Raw genomic sequence first — 20759 nt, 5'->3', positions numbered from 1 at the left:
ATTCCCGACTATGATTAGCTGTCGAAAACTCGTTAATTTCGCCTTTTTGAACATAAGGTCCGTGTTCCTTGTTGTGAAACTTTAATGTGTTTTAGTTTGGCATTTATATCTCAACACGCTGTGTGTTTTATAGCTGAAAAATATGATTGTAAAACTGAAATTGCAAAAATAATTATGAATTACTTAGAAGCCTTCATGAAGTTTTGCAAATTTTTTACATCTGATCTTGGTTTAACCCCTTCGCGCCGACTGTCACGTATACGTGCCAGCAACGAACACGCTTATCTACCGGCCGACACGCAGGCGTGCCAGAGCATTGTTGCGTTTACTACCGACTGTCACGTATTTGTGCCGTATCTTGGAACGTTTTTCAAACTATAATTTCTGCCACAAGATGGCACTGTATGTCCATATGGTTTCAGATACATGTACATTAGACCTTCTACTCGAAATGAGAGAAGCATGACTCACATACACGTGTTTTTGATTATATAAACAAATGGGGAACTAAATGTTTCCGAATGGCATGATTTATGACGTCTCTAAATCGCACTTTATTCACATGTGGTAGTTGTTTATTGTAAGTAGAAATTTTATATGCGCTAAAGCGTTGAGTATTTCGGTTTACAGTTCAGTTTTTAGAAAATAATTAGATCTTGTTAGATGTGAATTCTTTCTGTTTTTACCGTTTCAATATCGAAGCGTCGAAAATGTTTAACAGAGCATGAAATAGCAGAAATGATGCAAAATTTTTCAGATATTGATTCTGATATTGATTCTGAAAGATTAACTGAAAGACATTTTCCAAAACTTTGTTCAGAAGAGACTGATAAGAAAATGAGACGACGATGCTTCATTTGTTCACATTCCCGGAAAAATCCTCCAAAATGGCAAATGAGTTATTACGAGTTCAAGGAATGTAACGTAGGACTGTGTGTAGATCCCTTTTTAAAATTTTTCATACGAAAAGAGAATTTTAAGTAATATATTTAGTTTTCAGGTGTATAATGTTAAAAGTCATAAAATGGTGAGTAATTAAAATAAAATGTGTAAAATATGCATTTAAACAAGAAATAAGGTAATTAAAGTATATATATAAAAATATTTATAAAGCCGTTTAAATACTCTATAGAGCATTATTAAACAATGCGTTGATACTTCGGAAATTTCATGGATTTAGGCTTAGTAGCAAAAAAGCCCCCGGCCCTGGAGAGACGCTCGCAGAAGACACTGCCGGCCTCCGCGATAAGCGCGCGTTTTCACTACCCGGCTCGAAGGGGTTAAAAAAGTTAGCTTTTATTCAAAACTACTTTTGAATTGATATTGATGAGATTAAGCCTATGCCATATAAAGCCCAAGAGGAATTTGTTGAGCTATCGAAGGATTCAAAATTTGAATTTCCTCAAGAATCCTTGTGCGAATTGTAGATCGGACCTACAAATGAATTTCCTTAAGTTTCTGAAATGGCTGATATTCTTCTGCCATTCAGTAAACACGTGTGAAATTGCATTTTCGGTTTTAATGCTTAGTAAATCCAAATATCATTAAATAATGGAAAACATTGGAAGCTGCTTTATATCAAACAGCATCAAGTGTTACCAAGGTCTAATTTGTTATGTAGAAAAACACAAGCGCATCTGTCTTATTAAAACATGATTTTCTTTCACTAATTTTTGCATACTTGAAACAACTCCTAAAAATACTTCTTTTCATATGTATATTTGTTATAAGTATTTTGAAAAAATATTTATTTTTATAGCTTTATTTTATTTTTAATGTTTGCGGTCGCAAAAAATATTGATGTTAAAATGGGTCATGAAGGAAGAGAAGTTTAAGCAGTGCTGATATGGTATCTCCTTGTAGAACTTGAGCATCTTCCATTTTAAATCAACACTCAGATTTAATATTCTGTTTTAAAAGTAACCTTTCAGCTTCAATATATATATATATTTTTTTTAATACAAAATGCATTTTTATTGTACAATTGCGCTAGATTGACTAGACTGAAATGTGTTTATGGTCATTATGATAGTTGTGGGATTTGTATTAGAACTGAGATTTAATGTATGTTCACTGCTTGTTTAAATTTTTGTGGAATCGCATCTGTTTGTAAAACATCTTAAAACTATATAATCCTGTTTTACAGTAACATGCAAATGAACTTTTAAATGGTTGAAAATGTAGCATCATTATGTAAAAATCTAACTTTCTGAAGATAAACTAAGAAAACTAATTTCTGAAGATATTCTTTTTATATTTTATAGCTACTTTCTAAATTTTGGAAAGACTTAAAGCAACTGCGTTAGCCTCGAAAAGTTAAGCATGCGATGGTAAAATCAAAAACTAAAAAACTAATATCCGAACATGTTGTTCACCAATATAATTGCTAATAATGTTAACAATTAGCTTAGCTGCTCTTAACTGTTAGAAAGACCTAAAGCAAATACATAAGCTTCCAAAAGTTAAACATGCTATAGTAAAATCATTAAAATTGAAAGAATAAAGCTTTTGATCAACCCCAAATTCCAGATGTAGGCTGCAAATGTGCTTAAGGCATGAAAGAAAACAAGCAATATGTTTGAAGATGAATATGAATGATGATGAAGATTTGATGAATTATTTTTGTTTTATTTTTATGAATTATATGAAGATGTCATATTTGGGTCATTAATAAATTAATGTTTAAAGCAGGGGTTCCCTACAGGTTTGATATACACCTGTGGGGTTTGATGAAATTTTAAAGGGGGTCTGGATTATTAAGGCATGGACAGCCAAATATGTATTGGCAATTCATCAGCATAATCAAGATTCAATTTTTAATATTTGATTAGATGATATGTATTAATAAAATTAATAATTAACGGTTTTTGATATAAAGCTTAATTCTACAAATAAGTAAAGTCTGATTCAAAAAACATGGGTATGCTAAGTTTTGGAATTTTTAAACCCAAACCAAAAATTGTTACTGCACGAAAATTATTGGCTTTTGCCTCTTCTTACCAATTGGAAACAGGTTTTAGTCAAACCAATAAATTATCATAAAAACCAAGAAACAGGTTGAATATTTCTGGACAAGGCAGTTTAAGAATTACATTAAGGAATTTTTGCCAAATATTCAAAAACTTATTTCAATACACAATACACAGCCATCATATTAATGAAAATCGAACATATGTGCAATTAGAATCTGTAATTTTGTGTCTGACAGCTTGTTTATATTTGTAAAATTAAAAATAATAAGAATAAAAAATAATAAAATACAATTCTAATTAACCTTTTTTTTTTTTTTTTTCCAAAAGTGTTTATCTTATTCTTAGTTTGTAATCTTGAAGTTACCTATGTGGAGTTCTTCGTATTGTTACATTGTAAGATATATATTATAGAGAAAAATCTAAAGGTGTTGATTTGGTTGCAAGAAAAAGTGTTAAGAATCCCTGATTTAAAGCTAAAAGCAAGTAAATATAAATGTTCGGGTCTGATTTCATGTGTCTCATTCTGTCCAGATCCTTACATTCTTATCATCTGATTCCAGGGTGAATCTTGATTTGTCCATGAACAGGATGTTTCATCAATCTGAGACAGTCCAATTGAAATAGTGATGACACAACTTTAATCTTGCCCTTCTGGATTGAATGGTTAATGGAACCTAAAAATGTGGTAGTCAGGCTTACAATATCTTCACGTGAAGCCTTCGGTGGCAAGTACTGGCAGATATCGTGTAAGTAATGCTGCAACATAGATGTAACCAAGGATGTAACAGTTATGGTAGTTATATGACAGTTCTGCTTGGCTACATGTGCAATACACCGATCTTCAGAAAGGGTGGCAACCCTTGGTTGACCAGGCACAATTATCCAGACAACCAGTTAGAATTGTTTCCACATTCGAGAAGTCGCCAATATTCAACACTAAAGAAAAGAGGGACATCTTTGACTGACCTGCTTCGGTTTATATTATAGCATGTCTGCATACTACCTGCCATATATCTTTTTTCAACCTTAGAGACATGAAATAGCATCAAAAATCATCTTAGAAAAGTTATAAACACTCTTTATCAGCATTTATAAATGAACCTCATTAAATTCCTCAGAATACCTTCAGTTACTGCCTAACGAGTATATGGCTGTAATGTACAATATTAGCATACTGCAAACCATATCTGCAGCGATTAGTACCCGCTTAAATTTTGCTATTTTTTTGGAAACTGGTAATTTGCATTGTATGCTTAATTTTTGGAAGCCACTGTACTACATTATTATCATTTCTGCTTTTGTTTTAATTTCAAGTTTAAACTTGTCTATGTAAAGAAGAATACTTATCTTTCTTAAATTGTCAATTTTAAATAGATGTGTCTGCCTTTGATTTATAATGCATCAATCGCCTGTGGCCGCTGGCATGGTATTGCCAGAATTCCTAAAGCTTACTTTCCTCCTCGTACATATTGTTTTAATGCGTATGCTATTCATGGATCAGGCGAAGGTCGTCACTACGAAGCTTTATATCCGGTGCCAAGAAATCAGTTTGAGCAACCAGACTTGTAAGCTTCTTTGTTCGGATTTTCTGGTTACTCATTTAACAGTTTGGATAAAGCCTGTATTAATGTTGTTATTTTGCATTTCAGTCATCGTTTAGACTACTTTGGATACCTTTCATTCTCGGTCATATTCGATGTGGGCCATTCCCTTACCCTGTCTGATGTATGGCGTGAAGCTGTAGAAAATCATGGTAAGTTCTACAGAAAGTACTTAAAATCTCCCGGTTGGATTTTTATTTTAAAAAATGCATATAAATTTTTTGATTTATAAAACTGTTTTTTTACAACAGTACTTTTCTTAGAATTGATTTAGAAATTTATATGGAATTATGAACGTTGTCTTAGTAAATTATGGCACAGCACACTAAGGTGAAGGATGCTTTATGAAGAACCTTTCTGAGGGAAACTTGCTCATGGAGAGATTATTGTGATCTGTGTATAGCCAGAATTTGGAATTTTTTACATTCTCAAATCCGAAATTTCCAGATTTATTAAATGTTCAATCATCATCTTTCTCAAATTTCGTTTTAGATAAAATTTATCATTCAGAGATTACATAAATAGAAAAACTCTTGGACTATGTAAAAATATAACATCAGATTAGACAATTAAAATGAAATTTAGACAGTTAAATTGTAGAGAAATACAAACCACTCATATCTTGGGCTGTGAGAAGATTGAAAATAGAAACAACCAGTATTGGCAAAATTGATTACATCTGTTTCAACTTGCTTCCATGGACCCATTTAATATATCGCTGATAAGAATGAACATGCTTCAATTGTGATAGCCTTGTTATGGAGGCTCAATTGTGATTGTGCAGTTACTTTTCTAATAACTGCATAGCTGACCAAAATTCTTCATACTCCATATGTCATTTTGTTTTTTTCTAGCAGTTCCTTATCTTCAACATCTGCTGATATGCATACTTCAAGCTCTGATCTATTCCTAAAGGTTTAAGTGAAAAGCCATTATCTACATTTAAATGTTTTGCTGACTATACTGAACTTAAATTGTTAAGGAAGGAAAATGTAAATGCTGTAGTCACTCGTTCCAAGAAAGGAAGCTTAACTTCACTTATATGCATAAATGTTGAAAACTAAAAATGTTGCCCACCAGCATCCACCAAGTAATTAAATCACTGAACAGTTATTAATTTAGTCTGGGTTTTGAATCCCAGTGAAAACATTGGCCTGCATGTTTGTTTTCATGGTTTTCTCCATGTGTAACGTTTATACGAGCCAGTTTCCCTTAACCCTCCGAAGGTTCTGACCCTCTGGACGTATTGTTCCCTAAAGCGTTAGCAGCTTTGTCACGAAAGCTTTTGAAAATTGTTAGACCTGTCTTTCACAGAACTCACCAAAAGCATTAAGCAGTTTTCTCAACCCCCCCCCTCACAAACACACACCTGCAGAGAATGATCAGATAGACTGATTAGTTTCCGCTGTAAAAATTATCAAGCACTGTCAGAACTTTGCCCTTCAGGAGTTTTCAAGTGTTTGGAAAGCGATCCGACTTGTAGCAGTAATTGTTCGCTTTAGTTACAGACTATGTTACCAACTGAAAATTTTGTGGAAACCTGAAATCAAGACATTAAATGAAAAGAATTATAACTGTTTAAATTTCTTTTCCTGTTTATAAATCTGCATTTTTATGTATGTATGTAGGTGTGCGTGCGTGTTTATATATATATATATTTAAATTTTTATGGACAATTTATGTGCATATGCCCGTAATATCAAGATATTTTTGCGTTTCTAATACCCTTCACTTTTAGTTATTTATTAATTTACCTCTTATATACGATTGATTGCCTATGACAGAAGGAATATTTTCTCACTGAAACAAAATTTTTTCGATATGTTATATGTTTTTCCTTTTTTTAAAGTAAATTATCTTGGACACTTCGAAAATTTCTTATTTTATTTGCAACTTTGGGTGTTTTTTCAGAGTTTATCTGAAATTGCGAATGTAAATAATATTTCTCAATTTACTTGATATAATGACCAAACTAATTAACTGAATCTGAAGTAAAAAAACTTGTTTATTTCCTAATCATAATCACATACGTCTATAGTTTTGGTCACTCAGTTTTCCGCTTTTGTGTAAAGCGGTAAGTAAGGAAAGCAGAGGGTTTATTAAGTATGCCCTAACGATATTGTTTTCTTTAAAATTTAAGAAAATATCAGTATGTTTTACAATTTTACTACTTATTATTTTGGGCGTGGGAGGGGGCTAAGAGCAAATATAAACAGTTGCTCTTAGAAATCTTGGTGTTGAAAAATTATAAGAGCGTTAATGAAAAAAAATCGAATTTTGATGGATTGATTCTTATGTTTTTATGGCCTAGACTCGCAGTCCCGGTTCTTTAAATTCAATAACTGAAATAATAACAATTAAAAAAAAATTACCAAATTTCTCTCATATGTCCTTTCGGTGTAATGTTCTCCACCTGTAAGTAGCAACTAGAAAGTCTCTGATTCTATTCTCAGATATCACATGAACTTAATTTGCAAATTTCTTCCCTCTACAAAATTAATATTTCTAAATTGGAATATACAGAAGCAATAATCTAATGCTTTTAATGCTGATATTTTATAATTTTATTTAATTTAGTTCAAATCACTCGAGGGCTATCTGAAGTGAACAGATACCTTCAAGGAGGACTTTCTAAGCAAAACTGGATCAGGCACAAATTATATATGAGAAAACCACGAAATCGCCCATGCAGCCAGCCCTTTCACCGCGTTTCAAACCGTATCGAATTATCAGTGCTCAGTCACTTTACCGCTGAACTGCTGGTGTGCTAGCTCTCTTAATGCGCTTTATGGAACATTAGGCTTATGTGGTTATGGCAAAGCCTCGAGAATTATCTGCCTAAGGGAAGGGATGCCTTCGTGGAGGACTTTCTAAGGGAAACTGGCTTCTTTACATGTTAAACATGGGGAAAATGACGAAAACGCTCGTGCAGCCAGCCCCGTTCGTGGGATCCGAACCTCTAAACGAATTACCAATGTTCAGCTGATAAACATTGGTGCAAGTAATGTACTGCTTGGACGCTGATAAGCCTCTTTATGGAATGTGAGTTTTGTATTTTTAATGGGAAAGTTGAAAATATTTTTCAAATTATTCAAAATATTATATATAAGTAGAGGTAATATATATTTTTACTGAATATTGTCTTTCAGTTTTACTTTCAGCGTAGTTACATAATGCAGAAACATAAAATCCTTTAAATATTTATGCAGATAACTTGGCTTTTAATATTCAATAAAATGCAATATTTTTTAATTAGAAAAATAGAATTTATTTCCACATATTTCCATATGCATTTATTAGTTTTATACTTCATTGAAGTAAGATTATTTCCCAGAATTCATTACATTTTTAAATTTAATTTTTCAGTACAATAATATGGAATTATCTTGAAGGGTACGAATGGCGAAAGTTTTAAAATATGAAAAGAAAAAATTATGTTTGCACTAAAATTTTGCAAATGATAACGAATGTTTTAACAAAATTGGGCACAACAGTTTACGATTAAATTCACTTTCATTCAGTTATGTGTTATTTTTATTTATGTGTCAATATAAATGTGAATATTAGAAATTATATAAAACATGCTTTGAACTAGAAATAAGCTTTTCAACAGAACTTCAAATACCCGAAATAATGTGAACATAATCTATCTGAACATTCTGGGCAACAGGTTTGCTTCCTAATCTTTTTGTTTCTAGAATGTTTTTCTCAATTACGGTTTTACACCTAAGAAAATTAAATATTTTAATTTCCATAAAATAAAATACAAAACAGGCATTCTATGGAAAAACTGAAATGTAAAACCACTTTTATTCATCAAAACTCGCAACCTGTGTCTACTTCAACTAAAAGAAGGAAAATTAATTTTTGTTCATATGGCTGGCTGAGTTAGGAATGAAGAAATAATCTCCCTCCCACTCCCAAGAACTAAAATTAAACAGGCTCCTTTCTTTGCGCATAACAAAAAGCATAATTTATGTCTGTTAAACTAAAAACAGACTATTTGAATAAGCATAGCACACGAGGGGATGCCTTCGTGAAGAGCGTTCGAAGGAAAATTGGCTCATATCCCTGTTGCACATGGAAGAAAGCTGTCAAAACAACTGTGATACAGCCATCCCGTTCACTTGGGTTCGAACCTGAATCAACCTATCAGTATTTCGTAGTCTATCATTCGTTTACTTGCGGGGTTCAAATATTCGTTAAACAGAGGCAATAATTCTATTGATATATAGTACTCATTTTAAGAACAAAATACAAAGTTTGCTAAAATTGTATATTATGTATTTCATTCCTTATATTATTTATATCAAAGAAAAAATTACAAACATATGAATGAGTTAATAAGTTTAATTTTTGATATTAGGCTAGAAAGAAGATCAAACATTTCGGATAACTGTAGTTTTCAATATTGGCATAAGATAATTATAGTCTTATTATATTTCTTGCTCTCTCCAGTTTGTTAATTGTAGTGCGAAACGCAGATGATTTCGATGCTTGAAATGTAAATTATACTTGCATTTTTCTTTCCCATCATTCTATTTCTTTATAATATTAATATTAAAATGATCTGAATTACGTCTACTTGGCTCATTAGAACACTTATGTTAATAATGCCTTGTTAACAATACACAAGTAATGAAAACATTGGAAAAGTAAAAGTTCAAAATACGAAACAATCAATTTTGTTACAACTAAAGCAGTTTAATCTCTGCTATTAAAACTGAGGCACTCTAAAAGGTAAAACTATATGCACGTGAGCATTTAAGATCAAGATGCCAAATGAATTTCCGAGCAAATGTATCGGTATAGATGAATGTATTACAGAACTAGCCGCTTGCGCGACCAGACTCTTGAAATGGTAATTGTAAAAAAAGAAAAAAGTATATACGATTTTAATAAATCTAGCTAATGCAATTTCTTGGCTCCAGCTAATGATTAATAATAATTGAAATGAATATGCTTTATTGCTTTTCAATTGCTTAGTCTGCTAATTAAAAAAAAGAACAAATTTGGAAAAAAAAAATTAAAAACTATCTTACGCTTTGCTGAATGGCAATACACTGCCGTGTGGAAGATAAAAATATTTTAATTCGGACAGTGGCAATACATTTATTTTAGATTGTTGAGTTTGTTGATTACATTTGAAATTTTGGAATTTTGCCAAGTGGCATCGCGCTCCTTTTTTATCGCTGACTTTTCTGAAATTTGAAATATATGCGTTTAAAAAATCTTACGTTTTGTTCGCTGACAAAACAAAGATTTTAACTGCTTAATTTTTAATTAAAATCCTTAAATTCACACGAAATAATAAATAAATAAAAATAAAATCAAAATTCAAAAGTCGGGCTTCGAACTGAGAATGTTTGAGCACAGCACTATGTGTGTCTAATAAAATCTGATGATTCTAGGTGCCGCTGTGTTCCTGCAATGTGGTTAAATCTGAAAGATAAATACTATATTGCGATTTCGCAAATTGGCAACAGACTTCTTTTATACCGCTGAGTTATCTGTTTAAATTTGAATTATCTGAACAAAGTTCCGCTTTCTGAGCAAATTTAAACATTACATTTAAATCACTGAGTTCATATTCAAAAGCTCCTTAAATTCCCATAAATTATGAATAAATTAAAAAATAAATAAATAAGCAAGTTCGAAATTCAAAAGTCGGATTTCAAAACGCACATGTTCGGGAGACGTTCAAAATTTGATGGCTCTATCAAGTTCAAAAAGGATTGTAAGTATTTCCGCTTTTCCACAATGCGAAAGAAATATGCATACATACATACTGTTGTATCTGATTGTTAGTCGCTTAAGTAAGGTTCATCGTATTCTTCATAAAGGTATATACATATTCGTTATATAATAGTAGAGATATAACTGTAGAGATTAGTCTGGTATTACAGAGGGTATATACTACATAAAAGTTTTATTCACGTTTCTCTAAATAAAAATACTGCTATTAGTACTATTCTCATTCCTAATATACTACATAAGGGTTTTACTCATGTTTCTCTAAATAAAAATACTGCTATCAGTACTATTATCGTTCCTAATTATCAATACTAAAATCCTTAACCTCCCCCCAAAAAACCTAATAATCGTGGAATTGCACAGTCGGATTAACTGAAAAGTAATGTTTCAAATGAATGTATGTAATATGGAACATAATTGCCGAATTTCGGCCGTTTCTCAAAAATCCTTTGATTGCTATAAATTCTTAGCTACTGTGTAGGTGCTAGAAAGGCTACTTGTTTCTCTGCCTCACAACTCTAAGGCATAATGAGATTTTATTTTTAAATTAGGGAAAAATTTCAACGAGTTTAATGTAATCTTATGCCAGGATAAGAATATATCGGATCCCTAGTATTCCGCATGGTCTGAGATGTTTTAATCCATAAAAATTTCGATCAAATATAGCAGCAGTTATTTTGTAACTTTTATTTATTTATTTAATAATGTTGATTAAGAGCAGCGTTATTAAATAAGAGCAACATCAGCAGGGAAGAATTAAGAAGGAATCAAGTTAAGAAGGAATTTAATTTTGATGCCTACTTTATAAATTAAAAAAAATTCATTTTCAGCACTCATAATTATTATTACATTCCTTTAGTTGATTTTGCTTTTAGAATATAATATATAATAAATAGGACTGGCCTTAATTGTATCAACCCGTTATTATAAGATTATCGAGTTTTATTCAATGTTCATTCAGTGATTAGGATGCAAATTTGCATAACCAATGCCATATTAATTTTTCACTTTGAATATCTTGTATTAATTTGCCAGTCTTATGCCAAAACAAATAATTCATTTTTATTTTTCCAGTATGACTTTAGTGTGGAGAAATCAAAAAGGGATTTTATAAAGGCGCTTTTGTAAAAAATTCATAAAAATATTAATGCACTAAAAGGAGAAAAGTAGTTTATTAAATAGTTCATAAGGTATTTTCTCCTTCCCTTCTACATGCCTTCGTAGTGTAATTGGGAGCACGCTCGACACGTATGCGGAAGGGCAGGAGTTCGAATCTGCACGAGGGCATTTAGAATTCCTTCAAGCTCCTCGCTTCGAAAAGTTCAAGAACACTTTCAAGAACAAGCGATTTTAGAGTTCTCTATACAAAATTCATCTACAATTATAACTCATGAATAATAAAAGCATGGGACGCCCGTGGTAAATTTATAAAGTTCCGATAGTTCTGATTATGCAATTCGATTTCATTGTGTAGGTACCCACGCTTTTGTTGTTCACGATATAAAATCGCAGATGAATTTTGTAAGGAAAATTAGTTAATCTGTCTTTCCCGTTAACCATATAATAAAATATATTTTCCTTTTAGTTCATTAATATTTTATGAGTTTCAAATCAAAGATAATTTTTTAAGAGCTCTCTCTCTTTTTAAATTTTTATCTTTTTATTCTCAATGACAAGTTTTCAATTAAATTATTCAACTGGAAAACCATTTTTTGAAAATTAATAATTATTCTTTTGTTTCGAAAAATTCTGTTGCTTCAGATGGTAAAAAAATTCAGCGATTTTATCAAAAATTAGAAAATACCTTAAAATCTTATATAAATTTCAATTAAAAGATTTTTCTGGTCTATCCGGTTGTACCAACAGTAAAATTATGAGTTTTAATTTTTTTGTTAAATGAAGATATGTGTGCAAAATCATTTACAAATTAAATTAAAAAAATCTGAGTCAAATTTTTAAGAAACCGCTTCATCGTAATGTATTTTCATGTATGAACAGGATGCAAACAAGATATGAATTTGGATAGCTTATCAAGAAATAACGTTGACAAAGTTTTAGCCATCGCAACAAATACCAAGAGTGAGCTAAATGAAAGTTTATGAAAAGAAAAGTATGCAACGGAGGAAAAAATGTGGAATTCGGATGTTCTGTCTCATAAACATCAACTACCTTTTATACGTTGTAATAATAATTTAGAAAAACTAAGATTTTTCTCTAAAGAAACAAAGTGCTTCCTTCTATACAAATCTGTGCATATTTAACTATAGCATATTTTTTCTTACGAAAATCCACTTTTGAAAAATATTAAGAATTTCATAGATATGGATACTTATTATAGATTCTAAGGTACACTCTAGAATTGAAATTAATTGTATAGGGTTTATTATGCTTCATAACCACGGTTTATGAAGCATAATTAACCCTTTGTTTTCTTCAATTTTGTGAACATACTTACTTGGTAATATTCTTGGATATGTAGCCTTTTTTTTTAATATAACCTTCTTTTTTTCCGTTTAATTATTATTCGCAGTCTTCAGCGTTAGTTACATCAATCTCAGAAGAACTTAGTATAAAATTATTTTACACTGTAAGAAATACAAAGCATTTCTTACACATATGTATGTGAACTCGTAACTATTATGAAAGCGTATTCCTATCAGAATTAGGAAAGTTCTTGAATGCGAATATATGCAGCCTTGATAATTTCTTAAAAATATTTCAGCTGGCAGATAGATAGCTTGGTGATGGATTAATTAACAATACTGTACTTATTTCGAAACATTTCCATTTATGAATGTAACTGTATTGGAATCAATTTCCAAAGTTAGGGTTTTACATACTAATTTATTTATGATTTTAATTTAAAGATTCCCCACTCTCCATGGTTAATGAAGCAGTTTTCAAAATTATTCAAGTAATTGATTAAGGAAAAGAAACTTAAAGCAAAATTGCTTTAAATAAAATTTTCAAATTTCCTTACTTTGTAAACAACAAATTTTGGAATGCATATCATTTTCTTAAACGGTCTTCTAAATCATACAAAATAATTATTGCATCTGTTACTTTAACTCTTTTTAGTTAGACTGGAAGAAATAGGTTTTCCCCAATGAAGATTTTTCGTTTGTTAAATTTTCTTCTGCTTATATTCAACAAAGAAAAATGAATAACATATTTACTTAGAGGGAAGAAAACAAAAACCTTTTTTTCTTACTGTTATTAAGCAAAAAGACATATATGAAACAAACTTAGGAAGGAGTAGTTTCAAAAGCAAATGGAAAACTACAAAATGGGCTTCCGTTTCTATACATCCGAAAGGTTTTGCATTGGTTTATTTTAATTTAACTTAATTTTGTTAAATATGTATTGAAAACCCCTTTAGTGAATCTGTCAGAACTATGCCTGCTCGAATACGAAAATGTTTAAAATAATTTTAACAATCACTAATTAATCTGTGAAACAAGCATAAAAATTACACTTGAAAGCAGATTCTAATTGATAAATAGGATCACTGTAGAAGATAATGTAAATTGCAACTTTACTTTATGACACTCAGCAACGAAGATAGTTAATACACATAATTTAAAAATTTAGGAGACAGAACTGTAATAAAGCCAACCATTCGAATATTTTTCTTTGGAGCACAGTATTATTAAGTTTATAAATATGAAATTTATACGCAACAGGAAGCAAACATATATGAGCTGTGAAAAAAATATTTATGCGAAATTCACACATAAATTAAACTTGAAACCCAAAAAGTAAAAAAAAAAAAAAAAAAAAAAAAAAGAAAGCATTTAATTTTTAATTTCTGGCACCTTTGTTAGTAAAAATTCGAAATTTCTCTTTTTTTTTCCAAAGGTTTAATCCAACAAATAAAAATGACCAGCTCATTTAAGTAAAAGAAATAAGTATTCTTACATTTACACATAAAATATAGTTTCATTCAAATAATTTAAAGATAATTCTTTTAAGAAAATAATCAAAATTTAAATCATTACCAAATACCACAGAAAAATTGCTATTCAAAATAAAAAGGTTATTTTACTGAAATTAATTGCAATATATAATGCTTCGAAAATAAAATCAGCATAAATTATTAAAAGCAATGTTATTCTTATTAATGATAATTATCAGTTCATCTTCAAATAAATAAATATGAAGACACAGTTTTTATAGAAAATATTAAATCTAGCTTTCATATACCTAATTAAAATTTAGCATAAAACCGAACAGACTTTTAAAAGTAATGTATGAGACAAAAGAAATTAATGTTTACTAAAATTCAATGTTTACTAAAAATGTGAGAAAAAACAGTGAATACAGATATATATACACACATACATATACATATTAAATTTAATGTCCATATGAAAGGCTTACACATGAAATAAACACAAATTTAGAACGTACACTAATTGTATTCCAAATAAGAATAAAAGCAAGTTGATTTCCAAAATACATATTCAAGACAAATCTAGAGATGTCATTATTTTTCCATACATAATAATAATTTTAGTATTATATTTATAAATAAAACTTAGAAATAAACAAAGCATGCAAATACTGAAAATAAGGCAAAGAACAAGAAGATAAATTCTAGAAATTTGACATTTTCAAAATCCATGGGAAAAAATAAAATATAAATGCAAAATATAGTCAATTTTTGACGGAATGTATCATATTGCCAAATAATAAGAATGTGCTACTTCAATCATTTCACCAAAAGTTTAGAAACGTGGTTCGCTTCATTAGAAAGGATGATGAAAGTGTAATTTTTTATAATATAACAAAGACTGAGTATAAAATTCTGTGCAATTTCTCTTATAGAAAAAATGTACGGAATGTGTAAAGCGAATATTTCTGAAGATCTCAAGCCCCCGAACCCTTATTTAGTGCCACTTAACTCCTATCCAGTTCTTAGAGTTGTAAACTGAAAAATGTTTAAAATTAAAAAATGCTATTTCTATATTACAGGAGTTATTAAAAGAAATAGCTTTAAGAACTATTTTCTAAATTACAGGAACTGTATGGTATATTTTAAAGCAAGGTGCTGCACAGCGTCCAACATCACATTCCTCACACTGGAATCGCGTTTCGCGATGAATCCTTTTACCATTAGGATTTGCTTTTTGGGTACAAACAGCACATTTCCTGGAACGATGAGTGTTTTTGTTCATAACACAATCTGAAACATACGAAGGAAAATGTCTACCTGTAAGGCGTATTACATTCTCAGATGATTTTGTTCTCGTATGATTTGTATTGTCCATAGAAATCCCACTATCTGATCAAATGCTCGATCAATTTTTATCTAAATTCAACATGCATTAAAGATCCTCCTGATTTTTTATAATCACAAATGTGTTCCACACAGTCTGATTTAGTAAGTGATGAAAAATTTTTTTTAGTATTTCCTTTGCTGGTTCCTCGAGATATGATAATACGATAAACACTGATCAGATTTATCAACACCTCCCATATTTATATTATAGTGTACGACAGCTTGGGGTTTTTTCGCTACGTTTGTTCTTTTTGTTACAACTTCCACATTGTGCCACGTGCTCAGCATACAGATCTCTTTTTTGACCTTCCATTTTAGCACACAAATTTTTCCTTTTTGGAATGCTTTTAGTTCCCCTTTCTTATTTTTTTCATTTTTAGAAAATGACGGTAAACCTTTCCTGCTGCTTTTCATAGTCCCACATAAATCGGTTTTCTTCTGAATAAAAATTTCTGCTAATTCGGGAGAGGTATAGAAATTCTCTGTTGTAATTGAATACCCTAGTCCTAGCAAATCGTGCGCTAAAGACAAAACACTTTTTGTAGCTAGCCCGTACTGTTCATACTCTTCTCTAAATACCGTATTTTTTCCTGTATATATTATCGAATTCCATATATAACCGCTTGCTGCTTCACAGAGTTGAAAAAGTTTAATTCCAAAACGATTTCGTTTTGAAGAAATGTGCTGTTTCCATCCAAGCAATCCCATATATGCAATAATTGATTCGTCCACTGTAATGTTCCTTTCGGGAACATAAACACTCTTAAATTTTTCAGTCAATTTTTTATGAATTTCATAATTTTTTTTCAGTTTGGGTTGCGAATGACTGCTGCTGTTAAATTCTTCATTGTTTGCAAAATGCAAAAATTTCATTAATAAGCTAAATCTTTGTTCAATCATCACTTTTCCCACATAAGGGGTGCTTATAACTGGTCTCTGTTACCAAAACCACTTTTCTGTTGGTTTTTGAATAATTCCTTGTAGTAATAAAAGTGCAAAAAAGTTTTTCATTTCATTTCTATTTGTTTCATTCTATTTGAGAGCCTGTGATGAAGGTGTTAGCTCAGCTTCCTCAAAAAATTGAGAGGCATATCTGTTTGTTTCATCTACTATGGAAGAGATTATAACCTCATCAAAGTATAAATAAAAATATCTCAGAGGATCACATGAATCATCTACCTGGGAGCTGAATCCTGGATAGCCAGTGAAGGGAAAATTTGGGGGTGCAGGGCTCGGTGTAGCAGTATTAACAGCACACCAGTCTCTTGCATCTGCAATAGAATCGTTTGTTTCACTTTCAGATGACATTGATTCATCTGAACTTCCAAAAAAACTTTCAGTTTCTGAATCACTTTCCATTTAAGAAATAAGCTGCTGCTTAGTACAATTTTGACCTTTTCAGCGCAGTTTCAGATTGGAATGACTGTAGTATACAAATAAAATGAAATAGTGGACATGGGCTCGGGATCCGTGGACAGCAGAAAAGAAGTCATTTTCATCAAATCTACCATATAATATCTGGAATGACCATGCGCATTGCTTTCCATTGTTATCCTTCGTCTTCTAATTTTGGAAGCAATTCCTGTTCTTTCTTCATTTCCCTTTATATTACCGCTTCTTTTCAAGGTGCACCCTATTTGAAAATACTTGATCGGTTTTTAGAAACAGATGCAGAACATTTCTGAGTACTATCAGAAGAAGACAATTAGTAGAATGTAAGAACGTACATCTGTAAGTTAAATTCTATGGGGAAAATCCTTTTCAACAAAACGAACTCAATTTTATGATACATATATAAGCATAATTTTAAATGTAATCTAAGTATGAATTTTATAATTTTAAATACATGCATCTGAGAATACCATAGCCTTTATCGAATTCACAGTCTTTTTTTTAACACTAAACGCAAGTTTTGCATAACTTTGCAACCAAATGGTTTACACTTACATCAATGTGTTATTTTTTATAAAATGTTTAAGAAAGAATTTAAAATAATTGTATATAAGGTTAAAGAAAATGCTTAAGTGTTATAAGAGAAACTAAATTAAGGAGGGAAAAAAAAAGGTTTCGCCATTTATGTTTTTTAAATAATCTAATTAGCATTTTATAAACAAGTGCTATTATTTCTCTCTTTTATGACAGTATTAGAAAAATAAGGGAAATAAAGATGTTTAGAAACTGTTTAAAGTCCAATTATATATTTATATGAATCATAAAGTAAGAAGCAAACATTTATATTATATACAGCATGCAACTATAAATGCAAATGATATAAATATTCTGTTTTTCGAGCTTTTGTAAAAGGAGAGTTATATACTCCATTTAATAAGCATAAAACGTTTTTTCCTCTTTTCTCATTTTCAGCTGAATTATGATTAATGTATTATGAGGTTGTGCTGCCATTTCCTAGTCCGAATTACCAGTGTTCAAAGACTTCATTGCTCATCCGCTGATGGATCAATGCTCTTTATGCATTTTATGGAACATGAGTTTAGTATGTGCAGTCGGAAAATTGAAAATATATTTTCAAAATATTGTAGTTAAAAAGAGCTAATGCACAGTGTTTCTAAACATTTTCTATCAGTGTTGCTTTCACTGTAGTTACCTAATACAGAAATATAAAGTTTTATAAATATTTATATTTATAATTTGGTTTTTTGATATAACGAATTAAGATTTCCCAGAATTCAATACATTCTTAAGTTTCATTTTTCAGTATAATAATATGCAGTTATTTTTAAAGGGTGTAAATGGTGAAAGTTTTGAAATATGAAAAGAAAAAAATTATGTTTGCGCTCAAAAAAATGCAAATGATAACGAATTTAAAAATAAAATTGTGTAGATCTGATCATGATTAGATTCATCTTCTTTCAGTTAGGTTATTCTCAAGAATATTGATGTGTTCAAGAATACACATGATCAAAGTGCGAATATTAGAAATTATATAAAACATGCACTGAACTAGAAGTAAGCAACAGAAATTCAACTAATTTCAACGAATACCTGGGATATGATCACAATCTATCTGAATATTTAAGAAACTCTTGGCAACAGGTTTGCTTCCTATAGGCTCATATTTATTTATTATTACGTACATGTGTGACTGTTATTTTTTTATACAGAGAATGTTTTTCCCATCTAGGGTTTGCAACAAAAAAATTAAAGATTTTAATTTCCGTAAAACAATACAAAACAGACATTCTAAGGCAAAACTGAAGTGTAAAACCCTTTTTATTCACCAAAATGCACAATATATTTCTACTTCAACTAAAAGAAGCAAAATTAAGTTTTGTTTGCACGATTGGCTGGCTCAGTTAGAAATAAATATATAATCTTTTATTCCTTCTTTCCTCTAAGAAACTAAAATTGAACAAGGTACTTTTTTTTACAAAACAAAACGTGTAATTTATTCATTTTCAATAAAAAAATAGTTTATACTATTTGGATATTGCAGAACATAGGAGAGTTATTTATTGCAAACATACCAGGGCTGGCATCGTGAAGGGCTTTCTAAGGGAAACTGACTTTGCACAAAACACCTATGATACAATCATCCTATTCACCTATGTTTGAACCTAAATCAAACTATCAGCAAGTGTTTTATCATTCGGCTATTAGCAAGGTTCAACTAGACGAAACCAATTCAAAACTTTTATTTGCATACAGTACTCAACTCGACACTCGCAATAAGAGAATTCTAGTCTTACAATATTTCTTGTGCTCTGTCATTAGCTAATTTTAATGCAATCAGCAGGTAATATCGATATTAGAAAACTTTTAAAGTAAATTGCACTTTCGAATTTTCTTTCGCATCATTCTAAATTTTACAGTGGGAGCCCAGTTATATGAACAGAAACAGATAATAGTTATATAGGTTCAGGGGGGGTACTGACTCATGGATAGCGGGAAAGAAGTCTTTTTCATCAAAGGTACCATATATAATACGTGGATGACCACGCACATTGTCTTTCATTCTTATCGTCCCTCCTCTAATTTTCAGCCTATATCCTGTTCTTTCTTCTAGTCGTTTTACATTACCGCTTCTTTTCAACATGCAACCTATTTGACAATACTTGATCTGTTTTTAGAAATAGAGCTAAACTTTTCTCAGTATCGTAAGCGAAAGACGTTCAACCGAATGTAAGAACGCATTTCTATGAGTATGTAGGAAAATCTTCTGCAAAATGCTTCAATTTTATAATAAATATGTGCATAATATATGCAAAATTTAAGAACTAATTTTATAATCATATATATATATTTACAAATTCGTTTTTCAAAATCGTAGTTTTTTTTTAACCCCAAAGGGGCACTAAGACAGATGGGCTACTAGTCTCAAAACCGCATTTTATAGCATTTCACTATAAACGGCGAATCAACTTTTAAATTGTTGCCACCAAATATGATTGTCCTGTATATTTAAAGAAATTAAATTATTAAGAATCTTCATGAATATATGTCTTGTATTATTAAAAATACAGTACCTACAGCCATCAAATTAAGAATAACGTAACCCTTCACTCGAATATGCACACTGGAAACTGGAATTTTTAAGTTCGAATTTGTTTTATTATCTCTTTCATATTTTGTAAAACTTTGATGAATTTTTGATTAGGAAACTCAACAGTTTCAAAGCGAGCAGTGGTAACACTAATGAATAAAATATTTTTATCTCCAGCGTGCGAGACTGTTTATCAGAAATTCTAAAGATATGCTGTTTTTAAATATTTTATTATATTGCTGTTGAATTGGAATTTATGTGCTTTAATTGCAAAGAACTTGGTATTTAATAAATAAAGGTGACACACAAAGCATGAAAAAAAGTCCCTTTGAGTGTAATATAAAATCTGAAAGCTTCTGGATTTTATTTTAATGTTTTTAATTTTATAATTCCTTTTTAAAATCCAAATGAGTGTTAGTACAGAAGGGCTATTAGTTTCGAAACAGCATTTGCGTTGAATCACTTTAAATGCCCGAATTACATTTCAAACTGTTGCCACGAAATATTATCGCCCTGTATTTATTTAAAGAAACTAAATAATGAGAATCTACATGAACGTGTGTATGTTTTTCACATTACGGAAAAACAACATTACCTAGAGTCATCACATTTTGGATTACATAGTCCTCCACCCAAACAAGGACTCTTAG

General features: G+C 30.5%; 1 protein-coding gene across 2 annotated transcripts in view; it reads left to right on the top strand.

The window, feature by feature from the left end:
• LOC118179682 (UPF0462 protein C4orf33 homolog) overlaps positions 1-20759 on the top strand; it is a 132777-nt gene that overhangs the window by 91750 nt on the left and 20268 nt on the right. For both annotated transcript variants that reach the window (XM_085808014.1, XM_085808015.1), the window contains 2 exons: positions 4347-4537; positions 4622-4725. In XM_085808014.1, coding sequence (XP_085664140.1) covers positions 4347-4537; positions 4622-4725 — 295 coding nt within the window. The remainder of the gene's footprint in view (positions 1-4346; positions 4538-4621; positions 4726-20759) is intronic.

Source organism: Stegodyphus dumicola, chromosome X1 (assembly GCF_044657685.1).
Source record: "Stegodyphus dumicola isolate Sdum_Otavi_A_Nest chromosome X1, ASM4465768v1".
NCBI lineage: Eukaryota > Metazoa > Arthropoda > Arachnida > Araneae > Eresidae > Stegodyphus > Stegodyphus dumicola.
Note: the sequence above shows the minus strand (reverse complement) of the source record. Positions and strands in the feature narration are given on the sequence as shown.